General features: G+C 43.3%; 1 protein-coding gene across 1 annotated transcript; it reads right to left on the bottom strand.

The window, feature by feature from the left end:
* Positions 1–1,191: 1,191 nt before the first annotated feature.
* LOC115117158 (zinc finger protein 239-like) lies at positions 1,192–12,027 on the bottom strand. The gene is made up of 4 exons (XM_065001129.1): positions 11,752–12,027; positions 11,095–11,273; positions 7,311–7,482; positions 1,192–2,201 (listed from the first exon to the last, which is right to left on the bottom strand). Exons 2-4 carry the CDS (start codon positions 11,101–11,103, stop codon positions 1,282–1,284), a joined length of 1,101 nt encoding a protein of 366 aa, XP_064857201.1. The 5' UTR covers positions 11,104–11,273; positions 11,752–12,027; the 3' UTR covers positions 1,192–1,281.
* Positions 12,028–20,686: the final 8,659 nt, after the last annotated feature.

The raw sequence follows: 20,686 nt of genomic DNA, 5'->3' as shown, positions 1-20,686 counted from the left end.
ATGTGACTGGCGTCATCTATCTTAACTTATACAACCTCTTCTGGCCAAAAGGTCTGAGGGTTCATGACCATCTCCCTCCTCACTTATCTACCTAGCATCTACAGGAACCAATGATTGTATAAGACAAGATGAACAATTTCTCTTCAGACAACATTTGCCCCACACATGAATACACACCTGGTATTGTTGAAATATTATTCTACATAAAAGTTATTTAATGGATAATAGGAATTAATTAAATAAGATACAGCTCTGAACCCCCCCCCACCCCACACACGGCACTCCTACTCCGAGACGCTTGACACATATGGATCCAGAGCTGCATATTATCTACACGTTACCATGGTAATCAGACTTAAACAGTTAGAGAATGGGAGTTGGATGACTCTTCACAGATGTTTTCTATTAAACTTTTAGGGATCTGGAACCGGTGCCAGAGAGGAGGGAGATGAAAGAAAACATGTTTGAGCTTTCTGGTGTTTTTTCAATGACCCTGAATAAGCAAAGCTCTTTCCACATAGACAAGAGTAAGGTTTCTCTCCAGTGTGTGTGAGCTGGTGTGTAGTCAGGCTGGAATCTTGAGAAAAACTCTTCTCACACTGATCACAGCTATAAGGCTTCTCTCCTGTGTGTATGCGTTGGTGTTTAGTCAGGTGTTCTGACGTCCTGAAACTCTTCCCACACTGATCACAGCTATAAGGTTTCTCTCCAGTGTGTGTGAGATGGTGTTTGGTCAGGGTGAAATCTCGAGCAAAACTCTTTCCACATTGATCACAGCTATAAGGCCTCTCTCCTGTGTGGATGCGCTGGTGTATAGTCAGGTGTCCTAAATTCCTGAAGCTCTTCCCACACTGATCACAGCTATAAGGTTTCTCGCCTGTGTGTATGCGCTGGTGTATAGTCAGGTATCCTGAACGATTGAAGCTCTTCCCACACTGATCACAGCTATAAGGCTTCTCTCCTGTGTGTATGCGCTGGTGTGTAATCAGGGCTCCTGAATGATTGAAACTCTTCCCACACTGATCACAGCTATAAGGCTTCTCTCCTGTGTGTATGCGCTGGTGTGCAGTCAGGTTTCCTGAACGATTGAAGCTCTTCCCACACTGATCACAGCTGTAAGGCTTCTCGCCTGTGTGTATGCGCTGGTGTGCAGTTAGGTCTCCTGATTGATTGAAGCTCTTCCCACACTGATCACAGCTATAAGGCTTCTCTCCTGTGTGTAAGCGTTGGTGTATAGTCAGGTGTCCTGATTGATTGAAGCTCTTCCCACACTGATCACAGCTATAAGGCTTCTCTCCTGTGTGTGATGCGTTGGTGTGTAGTCAGGTGTCCTGAATGATTGAAGCTTTTCCCACACTGATCACAGCCATAAGGCCTCTCTCCCGTGTGTATGCGCTGGTGTGTAATTAGGGATCCTGAAAGAATGAAGCTCTTCCCACACTGATCACAGCTATAAGGCTTCTCTCCTGTGTGTATGCGCTGGTGTGTAATTAGGGATCCTGAATGATTGAAGCTCTTCCCACACTGATCACAGCTATAAGGCTTCTCTCCTGTGTGTATGCGCTGGTGTGTAGTCAGGTGTCCTGAACGATTGAAGCTCTTCCCACACTGAACACAGCCATAAGGCCTCTCTCCTGTGTGTATGCGCTGGTGTGTAGTCAGTTGTCCTGAACGATTGAAGTTCTTCCCACACTGATCACAGCTATAAGGCTTCTGTCCTGTGTGTATGTGCTGGTGTGCAGTCAGATCTCCTGACATCCTGAAGCTCTTCCCACAATGATAACAGCTATAAGGCTTCTCTCCTGTGTGTATGCGTTGGTGTGTAGTCAGTGCTCCTGATTGATTGAAGCCCTTCCCACACCAATCACAGCTATAAGGCTTCTCTCCTGTGTGTATGCGTTGGTGTGTAGTCAGGTGTCCTGATTGATTGAAGCTCTTCCCACACTGATCACAGCTATAAGGCCTCTCCCCAGTGTGAATCCGCTGGTGAATTATCAATTCTGTCTGTTTAGCAAAACTCTTCCCACAGTCAGAACAGCAGTGGTGTGGTTTCTTCCCTGTAAGTTTCTGCTGGTGTTTACTAAGATGTTCTGATCTGGAGAGACTCTTCTGGAGAGACGTCTTGTCAGCATCATGTTGTTGTTGAGGCTCCCCAGATGATAAGCCCCTCCCACTGAGAGAGCAACGGTTAGGGCTGTCCGCTGTGAAACAAAGATAATGAATAGCAGGTTAACCAATGGGACTTTGATAAATGCAGAAAATTGCGTGCGACCATTTCTTATTTGATTAGCATATTTGATTCTGAAATTCAGACATGAATTATGTGAAAACTATTTCTAAGATTCAAACTTTCAGTTTTCCTAACTCACTGCTGTCATGACTTTCCCTCCTGGTTGATGATCAAAGAGTGCCCCCCCGAGAGGAAGGGAGGGGGGTTTCTAGGACTTTAACGACCGGTCGTAAACTCTCTCTCTCTCGTGCGCGGCAGTATCGAGAAGTCAAAAATCCTTTGTGTGTAGAGAGAGAATTTGCCGCCAAAACGCCAACATCCAAAAGTGGATAATGAAACAATATTTCTCCCATAAAGAATGTGGGAAATGGTTGGTGGGGATTCAAACAATAATCATATCAACAGTTGTTTTGCGTATAACTAAATACAGTTGAAGTCTGAAGTTTACATACACCTTACCCAAACACATTTAAACTCAGTTTTTCACAATTCCTGACATTTAATCCAAGTAAAAATTCCCTGTCTTAGATCAGTTAGGATCACCACTTTATTTTAAGAATGTGAAATGTCAGAATAATAGTAGAGAAAATGATTTATTTCAGCTTTTATTTCTTTCATCACACTCCCAGTGGGTCAGAAGTATACATACACTCAATTTGTATTTGGTAGCGTTGCCTTTAAATTGTTTAACATTTTGGGTAGCCTTCCACAAGCTTCCCACAATAAGTTGGGTGAATTCAGATTTGTAGGCCTCCTTGCTCACACATGCTTTTTCCTGTTCTGCCGACAAATGTTCAATAAGATTGAGGTCAGGGCTTTGTGTTGGCCACTCCAATACCTTGACTTTGTTGTCCTTAAGCCATTTTGCCAAAACTTTGGAAGTATGCTTGGGGTCATTGTCCATTTGGAAGACCCATTTGCGACCAAGCTTTAACTTCCTGACTGATGTCTTGCTTCAATATATCCACATAATTTTCCTTTCTCATGATGCCATCAATTTTGTGAAGTGCACCAGTCCCTCCTGCAGCAAAGCACCCCACGACATGATGCTGCCACCCCCGAGCTTCACAGTTGGGATGGTGTTCTTCGGCTTGCAAGCCTCCCCCTTTTTACTCCAAACATAAGATGGTCTTTATGGCCAAACAGTTCTATTTTTGTTTCCTCAGACCAGAGGACATTTCTCCAAAAAGTACAACCTTTGTCCCCAGAGTCTGGATTTTTTATGCGGTTTTGCAGCAGTGGCTTCTTCCTTGCTGAGCGGTTATGTTGATATAGGACTCGTTTTACTGTGGATATAGATACTTGGTACCTCCAGCATCTTCACAAGGTCCTTTGCTGTTGTTCTGAGATTGATTTGCACTTTTCACTCCAAAGTACGTTCATCTATAGGAGACAGAATGTGTCTCCTTCCTCAGCGGTATGACGGCTGCATGGTTCCATGGTGTTTATACTTACATACTATTGTTTGTACAGATGAACGTGGTACCTTCAGGCGTTTGGAAATTGCTCCCAAGGATGAACCAGACTCGTGGAGGTCTACATTTTCCTTTGAGATCTTGACTGATTTCTTTTTTCCCCCCGATGATGTCAAGCAGAGGCACTGAGTTTGAAAGTAGGCCTTGAAATACATCCACAGGTACACCTCCAATTTACTCAAATGATGTCAATTAGCCTATCAGAAGCTTCTAACGCCATGACATCATTTTCTGGAATTTTCCAAGCTGTTTAAAGGCACAGTCAACTTAGTGTATGTAAACCTGTGGCCCATTGGAATTGTGATACAGTGAATTATAAGTGAAACAATCCGTCTGTAAACAATTGTTGGAAAAATGACTTAGGACATCTACTTTGTGCATGACACAACAGACTTGCCAAAACAATAGATTGTTAACAAGAAATTTGTGGAGTGGTTGAAAAACGAGTTTTAATGACTCCAACCTAAGTGTATGTAAACTTCCGACTTCAACTGTAACTGTATCTCTGAATGTGTACGCATTCAATGGGTCAGGTTTACATCTAAATGCTGTAAAACTTATGATTAAATATTAAACTATTTGTGAGAAGGTGAAATGCGATTTTAGCCTTCTAAATGAGATAATTGTTCCCATATAAACTTTTGCCAAGTCTGTAACCACGCCCACGTGAGCAGACATTGTGGCAACGTGATGGAACCACCCTCCAATGCGAGTGCATAAAAGGACTCCTAACAAAATGTACATTAGACCAGACAATGTGGAGCGGTGAAACACGTTGAAATGGTTGCAATTTAAAAAGAGACCAAAACATGCCGGGGTTGCTGCCGGTGTGGAGAGTGGTCGTAGCTGTACCCTGAATAATCAACCATTGAGACCAGTATACGGACAGTGTTGAGCTGGACATCACAAATGGTAAGACTCTACAAGACCAGAAAATGGTAACATAAAGACAACGTCGGAACATTCAGTCTGCAGCTGTTTAAGTACTTTAGTAAACTCGACCGAGGACCACCGCTATTGAAGGATCCAGTCTATTGAAGCCGAGAGGGGAAGAACATTTCCCTCCCACCACCGTGTGGTACTCTGATGTATCCATTCTAAAACACATTTCCAGAACAAAGAAGCCTATGACTACAACTAAGGACACTGTGACCTCTGGTGGACAACCAGATACTTCAATCGAACTACTCCCCATTTAGACGAACAGTGTGTTTTCAACAGAGAGACGACCAAGACATACAAGTGTAAATATATACATTGCAATTATTTTCGAATGATCAGTTATTCATGTGCAAAGTATTCATTCTCATGAGCATAGCTTCCACATGTATATACCAGCCCACACTCTTGGTCTCTCCCGCTCTCTTTATCTTGCCCCTTCCTTTCATTGTGTGACAAGCCGTCATATCGGGTTAGTCAACTAGGGACTTTTCCTTGCATGATGTTAGTAATTAATTCAACCTATACTGTGTGAGTATGTATTTCTATGTGGTAGTTAGTAAATAAATTAGCCAATTTGTGTATCACTGAATTCAGAATGAAACTGATGAGGTAAGACTTAATAATTGACTGTGATTGAGGTAAAAGATATTTATATCTATAGAGTTTAGTCGGGAGGTAGTAACTTGCTAAATAACTTCTCCCGTGGTGCCCCAAGTTACTACTGAGTTAATTGTTACATGATTAATTTAATCACATAATGATTAAACATAGTTAATTGTTTTGATAAAATAGCAGTCAACACATTAGTCATGTCACGACAGTGAATTCGTGCAAAATAATGACACGTGCGCTGCTCGTGCTAGCACATGCACAGATTAAATATTCCTCTATGAATCTGATGAAGGCCCTAATGTCCTAATGAATTCAAGATTGCTCAGAAAACCAGGTGTTTTTAAAGGCGTATGCTTACCTCGATTATGACCGTAAGCCAATTAAGATATTTACGACTATTGCCATACTCGGGCCAACTGCCATAACTAGTTGAATGTCAAATGATGTGTGCATGTAAACACACTCATTGTAGGAGCACTAGTTATTTTGTTGCTTTGATAAAGTCCTTTTTGGAGATTATTATCAATGTGATTAGTGACCCTCATTTTAAGGTCAAACCTGTTACATGAACTGAACTCTCGTTTTAATATGGTTTAACTATTCCTTTTAAAGAAAAAATAAACATTGAACATTAATAGTAAAATCAGAGTAAAAGCAGGTGAGCTGGTTCTACTTTGTGTCAATTTACTGCTGTTTTGTGTTGGAGAACTGAGCAAGTCAACCCCTCTATCCAGACAGACATGCTACCAATGTTTTAACATATTTTTTTGTTGTTGTGAAGATTGCATTCAATTGCCACTCCCTGTTGCACAAAACAACCTTCCATTCCCCATGTCACATGCATTTTTCTGGATCCTTTAAAGCACTATTTTAACCATGTAATCGGCTGGTTTTGTTGTTTTCAGTAGTCCCCTGTTACGGTCAACCCTGTTACATGCTGACCAAAGCAACCCTGTTACATGCTGACCAAACCAGACACGTGTGTACCTGCGCGCTCCATCACGTGTGCGTTGATTTTGTTCACCCACACCAGAAGCGATCAGGACACGCAGGTTGAAATATGAAAACAAAATTAACCAATTATATTAATTTGGGGACAGGTCATAAAGCATTAAACATGTTTGGCAATTTAGCTAGCTAGCTTGCTGCTGCTTTTTGCCCCACTGTATAAACATTGGGTTATTTACCGGAAATGCAACTGACAATTAATCCACAGATAAAATGGTAAACCGAATTCATTTCTCGTCATCTTTCATCCTTCCTTGAGGCTTCTTTTTCTTATTTGAACTTTATATGGCGGTTGGCAACCAAGTTTACAACATTACTACAACCTACCGGAGTGTGGAACTAAATTCATCTTTCAATCACCCACGTGGGATATGCTCCTAAAAACCAATGAGGAGATGGGAAATGCCGAACTTGCAGGCAGTTGAGTGTCACAAATTGAACCAATTCTATTTGACGATCGCTGACGCCCGCGAGCAGCGTTGGTGCAATGATTGAACAACATTTATGTGCATGTGACGCGAGCAGTGTGGTCAGCATGTTACTTTATTTGGCACATAGGCACAGTAATATTTTAATTCAATGTTTTGAAATGGGAAATGTACATGACAGAATGTTAAAATTAGGTGAAAAATATTTTTGGACCAAGGTACACTTCAAAAAAATACAAAATTAAATCGGTGGAATGACTGACATTTTCATCAATATATAATTATTCAATTAATGACTAAAGTTCATAAAGATGGCAGAATTCTGATATGACGTCATTGTTTTAGCACTATCCACTGAGTTCTGAAACAATGGTGCGCAACATTGTGTTGATTTATTGGAACAATCTATTTTTTTGTTTTTTCAAATTGCCGACATCTTGAAGCTAAAATTGGGATCATGTTTACTGTGCTAATGACCATACCAACAGTAAAGGACAGCAAAGTAGAATACAGTGAACTCAGCAAAATGAGTAATTTGTGGTAAGTAATGCAGGCCGCCATCTTTATGCACCTCCGCTATCGTTTCAGAAGCAGACTGTAGTCTAATCTACACACCATGGTTCTTACTTAATGAAATGAAATCTCCATCTTCCTTATCTTCTCCTCTCTCAGTTCCATTCTGCCCCGGTGTTTTCCTGCAGTCAACCAGACCCAGCAGTAAAGCGGTCCCGGGAGACGTTTGACCTGGGGACTCCGGGAGTGTAGAGGGGAACGGAATAGCTTTGTCCTGTTGGACACAAGAAATATTAATCATAGTTAATTATTAAACTAAATATTTGATTCATTTAGTCTACAACTCTGATTGATTTGGGTGTATCCCTAGAATAACTCCTTTTCCTAAAATGTTCAATCGTTCACTACTTCCCACTAATCTAATAGTATTGGGTTGGTGGAGGCATGGGCTAGTTTCCACCAAGTTAGGAGAATGAATGTGGACAGAATAAAAGCTTTGGATGGGTGGGTGAGAACCAGAAGAGGCAGATGGGATTGTATTGCAGGGACTTTAGCCCCACAGTACCTATCACTGAGTCCACCATGGCTCCTCCCACCTCCAGTAGTTGATTTACACATGTTGGAGAGAGTAAAGAAAGACAGGGAGGGGGTTGATACATGACAGTTCTTTAAAAGGTGACTGGAAACTGTAAATCAGTATTATTTTGCCCATAAATACAGATGGATCAAAAGACCCAAGGACAGGTCAGACTGGACCAGCCTTTGTTGAACAGGAAAGTGAGGTGGCTGTCAGGAGACGTATTACAGACCACCTGGCTGTGTACATGGCAGAGCTGATGGCCGTACTGCAGTGGGCGGAAGAAGTCAAACCAGACAGTGTAGTTATATGTTCTGACTCATGTGCTGCATTGATGAGTCTACAATCATTTAGCTCACATAGCAGACAAGGAGCACTACATGAGGGAATTCAAATTCATGCCCGGGTGAGACAGATGGGTGTCCACATAAGCTTTGCTCGGGTCCCAGCCCATGTGGGGGTGGAAGGGAATGAGGAAGTAGATGTGCTAGTTAAACACGTCCTTAGGAGACAGGAGGTGGAGGAGCCAATGAGCAAAGCAGAGGCTAAGGGAATGATATGGGCAGTGGTGGTGCAGAGATGGCAAGAGCAGTGGAACAGTGACAATAAGGGCAGGCCTCTATTCACAGTGGTGGTGCAGAGATGGCAGGAGCAGTGGAACAGTGACACTAAGGGCAGGCCTCTATTCACTGTGGTGGTGTAGAGATGGCAGGAGCAGTGGAACAGTGACACTAAGGGCAGGCCTCTATTCACAGTGGTGGTGCAGAGATGGCAGGAGCAGTGGAACAGTGACACTAAGGGCAGGCCTCTATTCACTGTGGTGGTGTAGAGATGGCAGGAGCAGTGGAACAGTGACAATAAGGGCAGGCCTCTATTCACAGTGGTGATGCAGAGATGGCAGGAGCAGTGGAACAGTGACAATAAGAGCAGGCCTCTATTCACAGTGGTGGTGTAGAGATGGCAGGAGCAGTGGAACAGTGACAATAAGGGCAGGCCTCTATTCACAGTGGTGGTGCAGAGATGGCAGGAGCAGTGGAACAGTGACACTAAGGGCAGGCCTCTATTCACAGTGGTGATGCAGAGATGGCAGGAGCAGTGGAACAGTGACACTAAGGGCAGGCCTCTATTAACAGTGGTGGTGTAGAGATGGCAGGAGCAGTGGAACAGTGACACTAAGGGCAGGCCTCTATTCACTGTGGTGATGCAGAGATGGCAGGAGCAGTGGAACAGTGACAATAAGGGCAGGCCTCTATTCACTGTGGTGATGCAGAGATGGCAGGAGCAGTGGAACAGTGACACTAAGGGCAGGCCTCTATTCACTGTGGTGATGCAGAGATGGCAGGAGCAGTGGAACAGTGACACTAAGGGCAGGCCTCTATTCACTGTGGTGGTGCAGAGATGGCAGGAGCAGTGGAACAGTGACACTAAGGGCAGGCCTCTATTCACTGTGGTGATGCAGAGATGGCAGGAGCAGTGGAACAGTGACACTAAGGGCAGGCCTCTATTCACAGTGGTGGTGCAGAGATGGCAGGAGCAGTGGAACAGTGACAATAAGGGCAGGCCTCTATTCACTGTGGTGGTGCAGAGATGGCAGGAGCAGTGGAACAGTGACACTAAGGGCAGGCCTCTATTCACTGTGGTGGTGCAGAGATGGCAGGAGCAGTGGAACAGTGACAATAAGGGCACGCCTCTATTCACAGTGGTGGTGCAGAGATGGCAGGAGCAGTGGAACAGTGACAATAAGGGCAGGCCTCTATTCACAGTGGTGATGCAGAGATGGCAGGAGCAGTGGAACAGTGACAATAAGGGCAGGCCTCTCTCTATTCATTGTTTATATTTGAGTCATTTAGCAGAAACTCTTATCTAGAGCGACTTACAGGAGCAATTAGGGTTAAGTTGCTCAAAGGTACATTGACATTTGATTTTTCACCTAGTCGGCTCAGGTTACTGGCCCAATGCTATAAACCACTAGGCTACCTGCCACCCCTATTCCAGGTACAGAGTAAAGTAGTGGAGGATGGTAGTAATGGACAGAAGAGAGGAGGCTTTCCTTACAAGGCTAAGAGTAGGACACAGCCAGCTGAATAAGTGATTAAATGTGATAGGAAATCATTCAACAGGAAGATGTGATTACTGCCAGGAAACAGAGACAGTGGAGAATGTACTGATACAGTGTGGTCAGTATGATAGGGAACCAGAGACAGTGGAGAATGTACTGATACAGTGTGGGCAGTATGATAGGGAAACAGAGACAGTATGTGTGGGCATAGATAGGGAAACAGAGACAGTGGAGAATGTACTGATACAGTGTGGGAACCAGAGACAGTATGATAGGTGGGCAGTAAACAGAGACAGTGGAGAATGTACTGATACAGTGTGGGCAGTATGATAGGGAAACAGAGACAGAGACTGATACAGTGTGGGCAGAATGTGGAGAATGTACTGATACAGTGTGGGCAGTATGATAGGGAAACAGAGACAGTGGAGAATGTACTGATACAGTGTGGGCAGTATGATAGGGAAACAGAGACAGTGGAGAATGTACTGATACAGTGTGGGCAGTATGATAGGGAAACAGAGACAGTGGAGAATGTACTGATACAGTGTGGGCAGTATGATAGGGAAACAGAGACAGTGGAGAATGTACTGATACAGTGTGGGCAGTATGATAGGGAAACAGAGACAGTGGAGAATGTACTGATACAGTGTGGGCAGTATGATAGGGAAACAGAGACAGTGGAGAATGTACTGATACAGTGTGGGCAGTATGATAGGGAAAGAGAGACTGATCTAGTATGAGGGAGAACGGGATACAGGAATTGAGTTTGATAAGCATACTGAGTAGAACATCATTAGATAGTCACAAATATTTGTATTTTTTAAGAGAAACAGGGCTGGCAGGTGCAGATAGGATTTAGTTCCTTGATCCCTGTCGCTGGCCCACAGTACAGTAGGTGGCCTAATGCACCATAACGTTGGATGCCAATAGCCGATAAACCCCACAGAAGATGATGTCTTTTCATCGTAGAGTGAGTATCTGGTCACATAATGGATCATCAAACTTTCAAATCAGTGGAGGTGAACAGGAGGAAGGAGAGATAATTAAGTAATAGACACAGATTCCTAAACATGATAAAGTAGTAGGTTACTTTGCCGAAGGAAAACAAATTCCAACAAGTTTTACCGTCGTTTTTGTCCATCCATTAACACAATCCACAGGGATGTGGTGGATCACAGATTATGAATACTAGGCCTAGACATTTTATATAGCACATCTGGCCTATACTGTTAAAAGGAAATCAGACTTACCGGATCCATTGTGGAAACTATGCATTTCTTCGCTTGTCTTATTTTCTAAGTGTGTTGGCTACAGTAGTACAGTTACTTTGTTTTAAGTGTTCCGGGAGTCGACATTTCCTTCCGCAGGAAGGCCACTCTGAGTCCTTAACGAAACACAAAACATGGCGACAATGTATCTTGCTTCGGATCTGAAACCAGTAGTAAACAAAAACATCAATGCCAGTTCAACTTAAAACACATCTGACATTCCTGCGCCACAATAATATTCTCGCCGAGGATGGCTAACTAACGTTAGTGTTTGATTCAGATCATCCGTTTTGTCATAAAATAGCCTAGCTAGGTAGCGAAATGCTAACTAGACTCGGGAGTTCGTGTGGGACATATGTGCTTCAGGAGTCTGTGGGTTTGATATTATTCCACCATGGGCAACAACAACTGGCTACTAGTTCGTTTTCTGACATATGTCCAACTCAGAGCCAGTTTACCCACTGACCATCGCATTAGAAAGAACAACAGGCTGGCTAGTTAGTATTCTGACTCACACTGGCCATGCAGTAGTAAAATACACAGCTTTCTCGATTTAAGAGTTCATAGTAGAGATATTTAAAGAAATTAGAATATAGGAACCCCATTCGTTAATGAATGGAGGAACGTATATCGCCTCACCCAGCAGACGGTCGACCAATCTTGTTCACGGTGTCATGCTGGGTCACAAGGTTGCTAAACGAATCGTCACTCAACCCTTTCTCATAGTCAGGGTATGAGTCGAGAAACATGCATATTTTCCTCCACCGTAGATAATGTCACGATTCCAAATCTATAGGATATTACAGAGAACAAGGAAATTATCTCACATACAGGAAAATATTTGTAAAGACAAAATTGTTCTGCTTTTTCTTCTTCAGTTGTGTGTCAACCAATATTTTGCATTATCGCCCCCAACTGGACTATTGGATAAATCCATTACACTTTAGGGCCGCCTTGTTTACAGTATGGGTCGCGACCTGTTAATGGTGGGTCGCGGCGTGTCAGTGTATATTTATAATTTTTACATTAATTACTGTTATTGATTTGGCCAAGTGCATCTGTGCTTTCTGCTTAATTAAGCAGCGGTCTCTGCTCAGTTTGGCAGCTGCGCGAGTGAGAGATGCCTTTTGTGCTTCCGGGTTTACCGGATCTCTTTTTCTGCAGTTTTCTTGAAGATCACTCCGCGACACACACGACGCAGTGCCGTCGTTCAGGCAGCAGATGAAGCGCTGTCAGCCACTGACTTGTCATTCCTACTCGCCGTCGTCATCATCAAATGGACTCATGCTAGCCATAGGTTCTGACTGAGCTCAATTGTCATGAAACGCATATACAGCGATGAGGTTCTGATGATGGTAAACCCAGGGAGTTCTTTCAGAACAGGGTAGAAGGCTTCAGGAACTCTCATAGTAGTAGATGTGAGTTTCTCTTTCAAACAATCCCCTGGCCTTGTACACGGCTAATAGCTCACATTCGCCAAAACAAGATAGCTACTGATACTGTAACCCTAAATAACAGTACAGACGAAGATGAAAAATGATTTTTGTTTTGTTGAAAACTAGTCTAGGTTGGAACTGTTGCTGTTAAAATACAATAATAATGGTTATTCTTAACTGGAATGAACTGATTGAAGCAAGATGCTTTTGGAGGCAAACACACAGTTCTGGGTTGTTCATGTACAGTAGGAAGCGGTCTCCTGCCTGACTGAGAAAGCAGTAGATGTTCTGGTCCAGTTTGGCACCACATACCTATGTGAGTCAGGGTTCTCAACTCTGACACTTATAAAACATGTACAGAAACAGTTTCAAGGCTGAGCTTGACCTCAGTGTTGCACTGTTAAAAACAGAGCCCAGAATAGACCTGCTCTCATTAGGACTGTGTGGGGGTTTTCTGGTCTACAGATGTGATCAGTCACTTTATTCCAGGTCAGAATAAAAACACATGTATTGTATTTTAACAGCAACAGTTCCAACCTAGACTTTCTTTCAACAATCATTTCCAATTTGTAAGTCGCTCTGGATAAGAGCGTCTGCTAAATGACTTAAATGTAATGTAAATGCATTTCTACAATAAGATGCACAGTAGGCCTGATAACTTTAATTTCTACAGTAAGATGTACAGTAGGCCTGATCATTTTAATTTCTACAGTAATATGTACAGTGTGTGTGTGTTCTGTTATTCATCTGTGTGATGTGATCAATTCCAGTTAAGAATGAAAATTACTGATTGTATTTTAACAGCAACAGTTCCAACCCAGACAGATATGTAAGTGTTTTTAATGGAGGAAAATAAACTAATACATATTTATATGGATATTTAATTATTATTTGTTTTTGTCTATATTGCATTTGTTTTAGGCATAAGAGCAATGAAATGTACGATATTTATGTATAGTTGCATGTATGTAATGTATGTACTTACTCTATTTCCTTTAAGAAATGGGGGAGGGTCATGCTTTTTCCATTTCAGTCAGGGAGAGGGTTTAGTGTTTTATATTCAGTCCAGGGGAAGGTCATATCATTTGTAATGGATTAAATGTCAGTATTTGTCACCATTTTGGAATGTACGTATTGCATTCCCATCTAACTTCTGTGCACAACCCTGCTCTCTCTCTCTCTCTCTCTCTCGCTCTCTCTTTTCTTTATCTCTCTCGCTCCCTCAATTTCAATTGAAGGTGCTTTATTGGCATGAGAAACATATGTTTACATTGCCAAAGCAAGTAAAATAGATAATAAACTAAAGGAAAATGAACAATAAAAAAATGAACAGTAAACATTACACTCACAAAAGGTCAAATTGAATGAAGACATTTCAAAAGTCATATTATGTCTATATACAGTGTTGATGTGCAAATAGTTAAAGTACAACATAAAAAATAAATAAACATAAATATAGGTTGTATTTACAATGGTGTTTGTTCTTCATTGCTGCTGCGATTGCACACACTGTGACATTTCACCTAATAGATATGTGAGTTTATCAAAATCGTATTTGTTTTCTAATTCTTTGTGGGTCTGTTTAATCTAAGGGAAATATGTGTCTCTAATATGGTCATACATTTGGCAGGAAGTTAGCAAGTGCAGCTCAGTTTCCACCTTATTTTGTGGGCATTGTGCACATAGCCTGTCTTCTCTTGAGAGCCATGTCTGCCGACGGCGGACTTTCTCAATGGCAAGGCTATGCTCACTGAGTCTGTACATAGTACAATATTTCCTTAATTCTGGGTCAGTCACAGAGGTCAGGTATTCTGCCACTGTGTCCACTCTGTTTAGGGCCTAATAGCTTCTAGTTTGCTCTCTTTTTTCTTCTTCATCCCCTGAAGATTTCTCCAGGAAGATTTCTCCAGCAGTTCACTTAATCCTGGCTCATCAACCCCATTACTCCTCAAAACTAATAACAATCGCTCCCTTTCCCTCACATATTTCTAGGAATGATCACACCTCCCAGTCAGATGTCTCCCAACCAATTTCAATGTACTATTGAGCCTTGTGTTTCTCAGCCTTGTGACAACCATTCCTCCCTTCTCTCTCAGCCTGAGGACCTCCCTGCCCCCACCTTTTCCTGGATCTCATACAGGTGTCTTCCCTTTCTCTCCTTGTTCCTGGATCTCATCCAGGTGTCTTCCCTTTCTCTCCCTGTTCCTGGATCTCATACAGGTGTCTTCCCTTTCTCTCCATGTTCCTGGATCTCATCCAGGTGTCTTCCCTTTCTCTCCCTGTTCCTGGACTCATCCAGGTGTCTTCCCTTTCTCTCCCTGTTCCTGGATCTCATACAGGTGTCTTCCCTTTCTCCCCTGTTCCTGGATCTCATCCAGGTGTCTTCCCTTTCTTCTCCCCTGTTCCTGGATCTCATCCAGGTGTCTTCCCTTTCTCTCCCTGTTCCTGGATCTCATCCAGGTGTCTTCCCTTTCTCTCCCTGTTCCTGGATCTCATCCAGGTGTCTCCCTGTTCCTGGATCTCATCAGGTGTCTTCCCTTTCTCTCCCTGTTCCTGGATCTCATCCAGGTGTCTTCCTTTCTCTCCCTGTTCCTGGATCTCATCCAGGTGTCTTCCCTTTCTCTCCCTGTTCCTGGATCTCATCCAGGTGTCTTCCATTGTCTTCTCCCCCTGTTCCTGGATCTCATCCAGGTGTCTTCCCTTTCTCTCCCTGTTCCTGGATCTCATCCAGGTGTCTTCCCTTTCTCTCCCTGTTCCTGGATCTCATCCAGGTGTCTTCCCTTTCTCTTCTTCTCCCTCCCTGTTCCTGGATCTCATCCAGGTGTCTTCCCTTTCTCTCCCTGTTCCTGGATCTCATACAGGTGTCTTCCCTTTCTCTCCCTGTTCCTGGATCTCATCCAGGTGTCTTCCCTTTCTCTCCTTGTTCCTGGATCTCATACAGGTGTGTCTTCCCTTTCTCTCCCTGTTCCTGGATCTCATCCAGGTGTCTTCCCTTTCTCTCCTGTTCCTGGATCTCATCCAGGTGTCTTCCCTTTCTCTCCCTGTTCCTGGATCTCATCCAGGTGTCTTCCCTTTCTCTCCCTGTTCCTGGATCTCATCCAGGTGTCTTCCCTTTCTCTCCTGTTCCTGGATCTCATCAGGTGTCTTCCCTTTCTCTCCCTGTTCCTGGATCTCATCCAGGTGTCTTCTTTCTCTCCTGTTCCTGGATCTCATCCAGGTGTCTTCCCTTTCTCTCCTGTTCCTGGATCTCATCCAGGTGTCTTCCCTTTCTCTCCCTGTTCCTGGATCTCATCCAGGTGTCTTCCCTTTTCTCCCTGTTCCTGGATCTCATCCAGGTGTCTTCCCTTTCTCTCCCCTGGATCTCATCCAGGTGTCTTCCCCTTTCTCTCCTGTTCCTGGATCTCATCCAGGTGTCTTCCCTTTCTCTCCCTGGATCTCATCAGGTGTCTTCCCTTTCTCTCCTTGTTCCACAACTCTTGCCATGTGTTTTATTAACCCCTTGGCTTCTGCGTTACGGATTGACAATTCCATCTCAACATTATGTAGTTACCTGTATTTGCTTGTGATAAAATGTAAACTTCCACAGTTCTTTTTTGAAACTATTGATCCTCTGTGGCTAAATGATGCTCTCTGGTGTATTTTGAAAATGTAGAGTGAGCTCCTGTGGTTGGATAAAAAATACTTTTTATTATATGTTTTTGCCTCTTGGGCTTGGGCCCAGCACCTGACTCACACAACTGGCCAGTAACATTTATTTATTATGCAGTTGATTTGTTTATTTTTTCTTAATCAGTTATCCATCAAGGCATTGTCCCCCAGTTACCCACGTGGTTACCCTACCTCTTCTCCTCCCCCAATCTTACGATTGTCAGGTCTACTCCCACTCCCCCTCTCTGATGCTTGACGTCTCTGGTCTACTAACCACCGGTCCTGGCAACCAATCATTACGCACACCAGGCAACCTTCATTACGCACACCAGGCAACCTTCATTACGCACACCTCCGCCTCATCAGTAGGTACACCTGGACTTAATCACATCCCTGATTTATTCTCCCTTATTTAGCCCTCTGTTGTCATCAGTCCTTAGGTGTTATTGTTTTTCCTCTCACGTTCAGTACGCGCCCTGTGTTTGTGCTTTTGTATTTGTTCAGTATTAAAACTCACCTTCTGCACCTGCTTTCTGACTCCTGCCGTATATGTTATAATGATTAGCAGCAAGCAGCAGCAGCAGACTGTCTACACTGAGAGCGGGTTCCTTCGTGCTCCTGTCATTGGCGGTTGCAGTAAAAAAAAAATACATATATTCATATATATATATTTATATATGTATATATACAGTACCAGTCAAAAGTTTACATACTCCTCATTCAAGGGTTTTTCTTTGTTTTTACTGTTTTATACATTGTAGAATAATAGTGAAGACATCAAAACTATGAAACAACACATGGAATCATATAGTAACCAACAAAGTGTTAAACAAATCAAAACATATTTTACATTTGAGATTGTTCCACCCTTTGCCTTGATGACTGCTTTTCACACTCTTGGCATTCTCTCAACCAGCTTTAGTCACCTGGAATGCATTTCAATTAACATGTGTGCTTTCCTAAAATGTTATTTGTGTAATTTCATTCCTTCTTAATGCATTTGAGCCAATCAGTTGTGTTGTGACAAGGTAGGTGTGGTATACAGAAGATAGCCCTATTTGGTAAAAGACCAAGTCCAAATTTTGGAAAGAACAGCTCAAATAAGCAAAAGAAAACGACAGTCCATCATTACTTTAAGACATGTCAATACAGAAAATATTAAGAACTTTGAAAGTTTCGTCAAGTGCAGTCGCAAAAACCGTCAAGCTCTATGCAGGAACTGGCTCTCATGAGGACCATCACAGGAAGGGAAGACCCAGCGATACCTCTGCTGCAGAAGATAAGTTAATTACAGGCTGAACACACCGTTCGCATTGCGTGCGTGAGCGTTGCAAAATACATTTAGAAATCTATATCATTTAATTATTGCATCCCCACTGCTCGCTCGTGCCAACGAGCGTCTGCGTTGCCAAGGGCTAAAATAGAAGTCACTTCTATTTGTGATGCAGATCGTGCTGCAAGTCCTGCCTCTTCCATCTCCTCATTGGTTTTTAGAAGCAGGTACCCACGTGCCATTTCCTCATTGCTTATACCCACGTGGGTGACTGAAAGAAGAATGAGGTCAGTGGCGGTAATGCACGTAATTTATGAAAGTTGCCAATCGCAATATAAAGTCAAGAGGACAAAAAGCCTGGAAGGAGGAGAGATGACTAGAAACGATGCGGTTGACCGTTTTGTGTGGATTAATTGGCGGAGTAGAGGACCTTGTGCATTTCAGGTAAAATAACAACTCAATGTTTATATCCCAGGACAAATTAGCTAGCAACAGCAAGCTAGCTAAATAGGACAAATTAGCTAGCAAGTGCAAACTAGCTAGCTAAATTGCTATAAATGTTTAATGCCTTTCGACCTCTCCCCAAATTAATATAATTGGATCAGAGTTTGTTTTGATATTTTTACCTGCGTATCATTATCGCCATTGGTGTGGGGGGACAAAATGAATGTATGAACGATGGTGCACAGGCACAGCCTGTTTCGGTTCCTTGGTTAACTGCACCTCAGATTGCAGACCAAATAAATGCTTCACAGAGTTCAAGCAACAGACACATTTTAACATACCTGTTCAGGGGTGATTGCGTGAATCCGGAATTCTTGGTCAAATTGCTGCAAAGAAACCACTACTAAAAGACATCAATAATAAGAAGAGACTTGCTTCGGCCAAGAAAGATGAGCAATGGACATTAGACCGGTGGAAATCTGTCCTTTTGTCTGATAAATCCTAATTTGAGATTCTTTGTTCCAACTGACGTGTCTTTGTGAGACGCAGAGTAGGTGAACAGATTATCTCTGCATGTGTGGTTCCCACCGTGAAGCATGGAGGAGGAGGTGTGATGGTGTGGGTGTGCTTTGCTGGTGACACTGTCAGTGATTTATTTATAATTCAAGGCACACTTAAGCAGCATGGCTACCACAGTATTCTGCAGTGATACTCCATCCCATCTTGTTTGTGCATCCCATCTTGTTTGTGGAACTATCATTTGTTTTTCAACAATGACTCAAAACATGCCTCCAGAATGTGTAAGGGCTATTTGACCAAGAAGGAGAGTGATGGAGGGCTGCATCAGGTGATCTGGCCTCCACAATCACCCAACCTCAACCCAATTGAGATGGTTTGGGATGAGTTGGACTGCAGAGTGAAGGAAAAGCAGCCAACAAGTGCCCAGTATATGTGGGACCTCCTTCAAGACTGGTGGAAAAGCATTCCTCATGAAGCTGGTTGAGAGAAGGCCAAGAATGTGCTCAGGTGTCATCAAGGGAAAGGGTGGCTACTTCGAAGAATCAAAAATATAAAATATATTTTGATTTGTTGAACACCTTTTTGGTTACTACATGATTCCAAATGTGTTATTTCATAGTTCTGATGTCTTCACTATTATTGTACATTGTAGAAAATAGTACAATTAAAGAAAAACCCTTGAATGAGTAGGTGTGTCCATACTATTGACTGGCCCCTGCATTAATCCAGCCCTGATGGCATCACACAATTCTGCCAGGACCACAGCTCGTGAGAAAGAGAGTGGAATGAGTATAACTAACCTATAGCGTATGGTTCATTTTGCCCACATGGGGCCAACCCACAGAGGACCCGGGCCACATTAGAAGAGATCCAGGACTCCAACCACAATGGAAACATTGCTGGCACACAATGTGAGGAACACAGAGGAGAGGGTGCTCTTTGTCATTGGCAGTCAGGGCATGTCAATATCAGGCAGGAGCTGTGTCCAGTGACGGGATGCTCCACCAGGTTTTGCAGGCTGGACCGGCACATGGACTCACACACAGAGCTCAACAGAGCATAGAGGAGACAGGCTTTAGATGCAGTTAGGAGATGGCTGACGATAGAGCGGTTGGTGACGTTGAGGGCTTCGATCCCAGTCATCCTACTGGCGACCCATTTGGATATTGTGAAGGTTGCGATGCAGGACTTTTTAGATTCACCTCCTTTGGCAGAGGAAGAGGAGGACGTGCCGATCCGCATCTAGGGGAACGTCTCGCTCGTTCAACTTCCGCATCTAGTTCAACATACACTCAAGGGCTTCCCCTGGCTGGGCCATCCAGGGGCGCTATGCTGTCTTGCAAGGACGTCTCCGTGAGGGTCATGGCTAGCATTCTAGCAAACCATCATCATGGGTTTGGTTAGCTAGCTAACTTGGCTAGCTAGTGTCATCAGCAAAACTTGTACTTAGCTGAGTCGATCTCGCTCAGGTCTGTGATTTTAAGGGTGCAGACATTCTCTTGTTTTCCCACCGAACTCAGCACGACCTGCATACTCTGGCATCGACTTTGACCCAGCCTATTGGAACAGCAGCAGTGAGAGCCACCCCCCCTGGCTGAGGTTCCATATTGGTATCTTCCGTTGCCAGCTCTACCCCCACAGAGAACCCAACATGGTACCTCTTGCCCAGCAGCTTAGCACTCACTGTATCTTCAGCGCAGGTCTGGCGATGTGTGTGTGTTCTGGAGGGGGCTTTGGCTCCTGATTGATGAAGGACTGAAGTGTCAGATGTGGTGGGTAGCACCCTGGAACTTCATGTGGTTCACTGAGCCAATGCTTGTTCTACTGTTACAGTCACCGCTTGAGTTCCAATATTTTCACCTGTAGTGTACACTCCTTCACCACTTACCACAAATCTAAAAGCATTGGATTGGTGGAGGCATGGATTAGTGGGAGTTTCCACCATATTTCTTATAACTGTAATTTCATTTGTAATCATTGAAGGGAAGTGAACAAGTGGAGGAAGGAGAGATAATTGGGACAGACTGTAGTTGTGGTGTTTTGAGTCAGGTGTAGAGAGAACACTAGTGGATTAATAGATTGTAGTTGTGGTGTTTTGAGTCAGGTATAGGGACAACACTAGTGGATTAAAAGAAGAACTGCAGGATGAAAGCAAACCAACCAGATGAGTGACCCAGTGTGAGTCATGTGTGCAAGCACATGTATGTTTGTGTTTGAGCAAACTGTGTGTGTAAGGTTAAAGCTATGATGACTC

This window comes from Oncorhynchus nerka, linkage group LG15, assembly GCF_034236695.1.
Source record: "Oncorhynchus nerka isolate Pitt River linkage group LG15, Oner_Uvic_2.0, whole genome shotgun sequence".
Lineage (NCBI taxonomy): Eukaryota > Metazoa > Chordata > Actinopteri > Salmoniformes > Salmonidae > Oncorhynchus > Oncorhynchus nerka.
The sequence above is the reverse complement of the archived record's forward strand: the minus strand, read 5'-3'. Positions and strand labels throughout refer to the sequence as shown.

What these genes read in the sequence shown, in the direction of transcription:
- LOC115117158 (XM_065001129.1), bottom strand. An exon ending in TTCATTAAGTAAGAACCATG is followed by an intron (nt 2,202 to 7,310) that starts GTGTGTAGATTA and finishes TTTGTTTCACAG; the next exon opens with CGGACAGCCCTAACCGTTGC.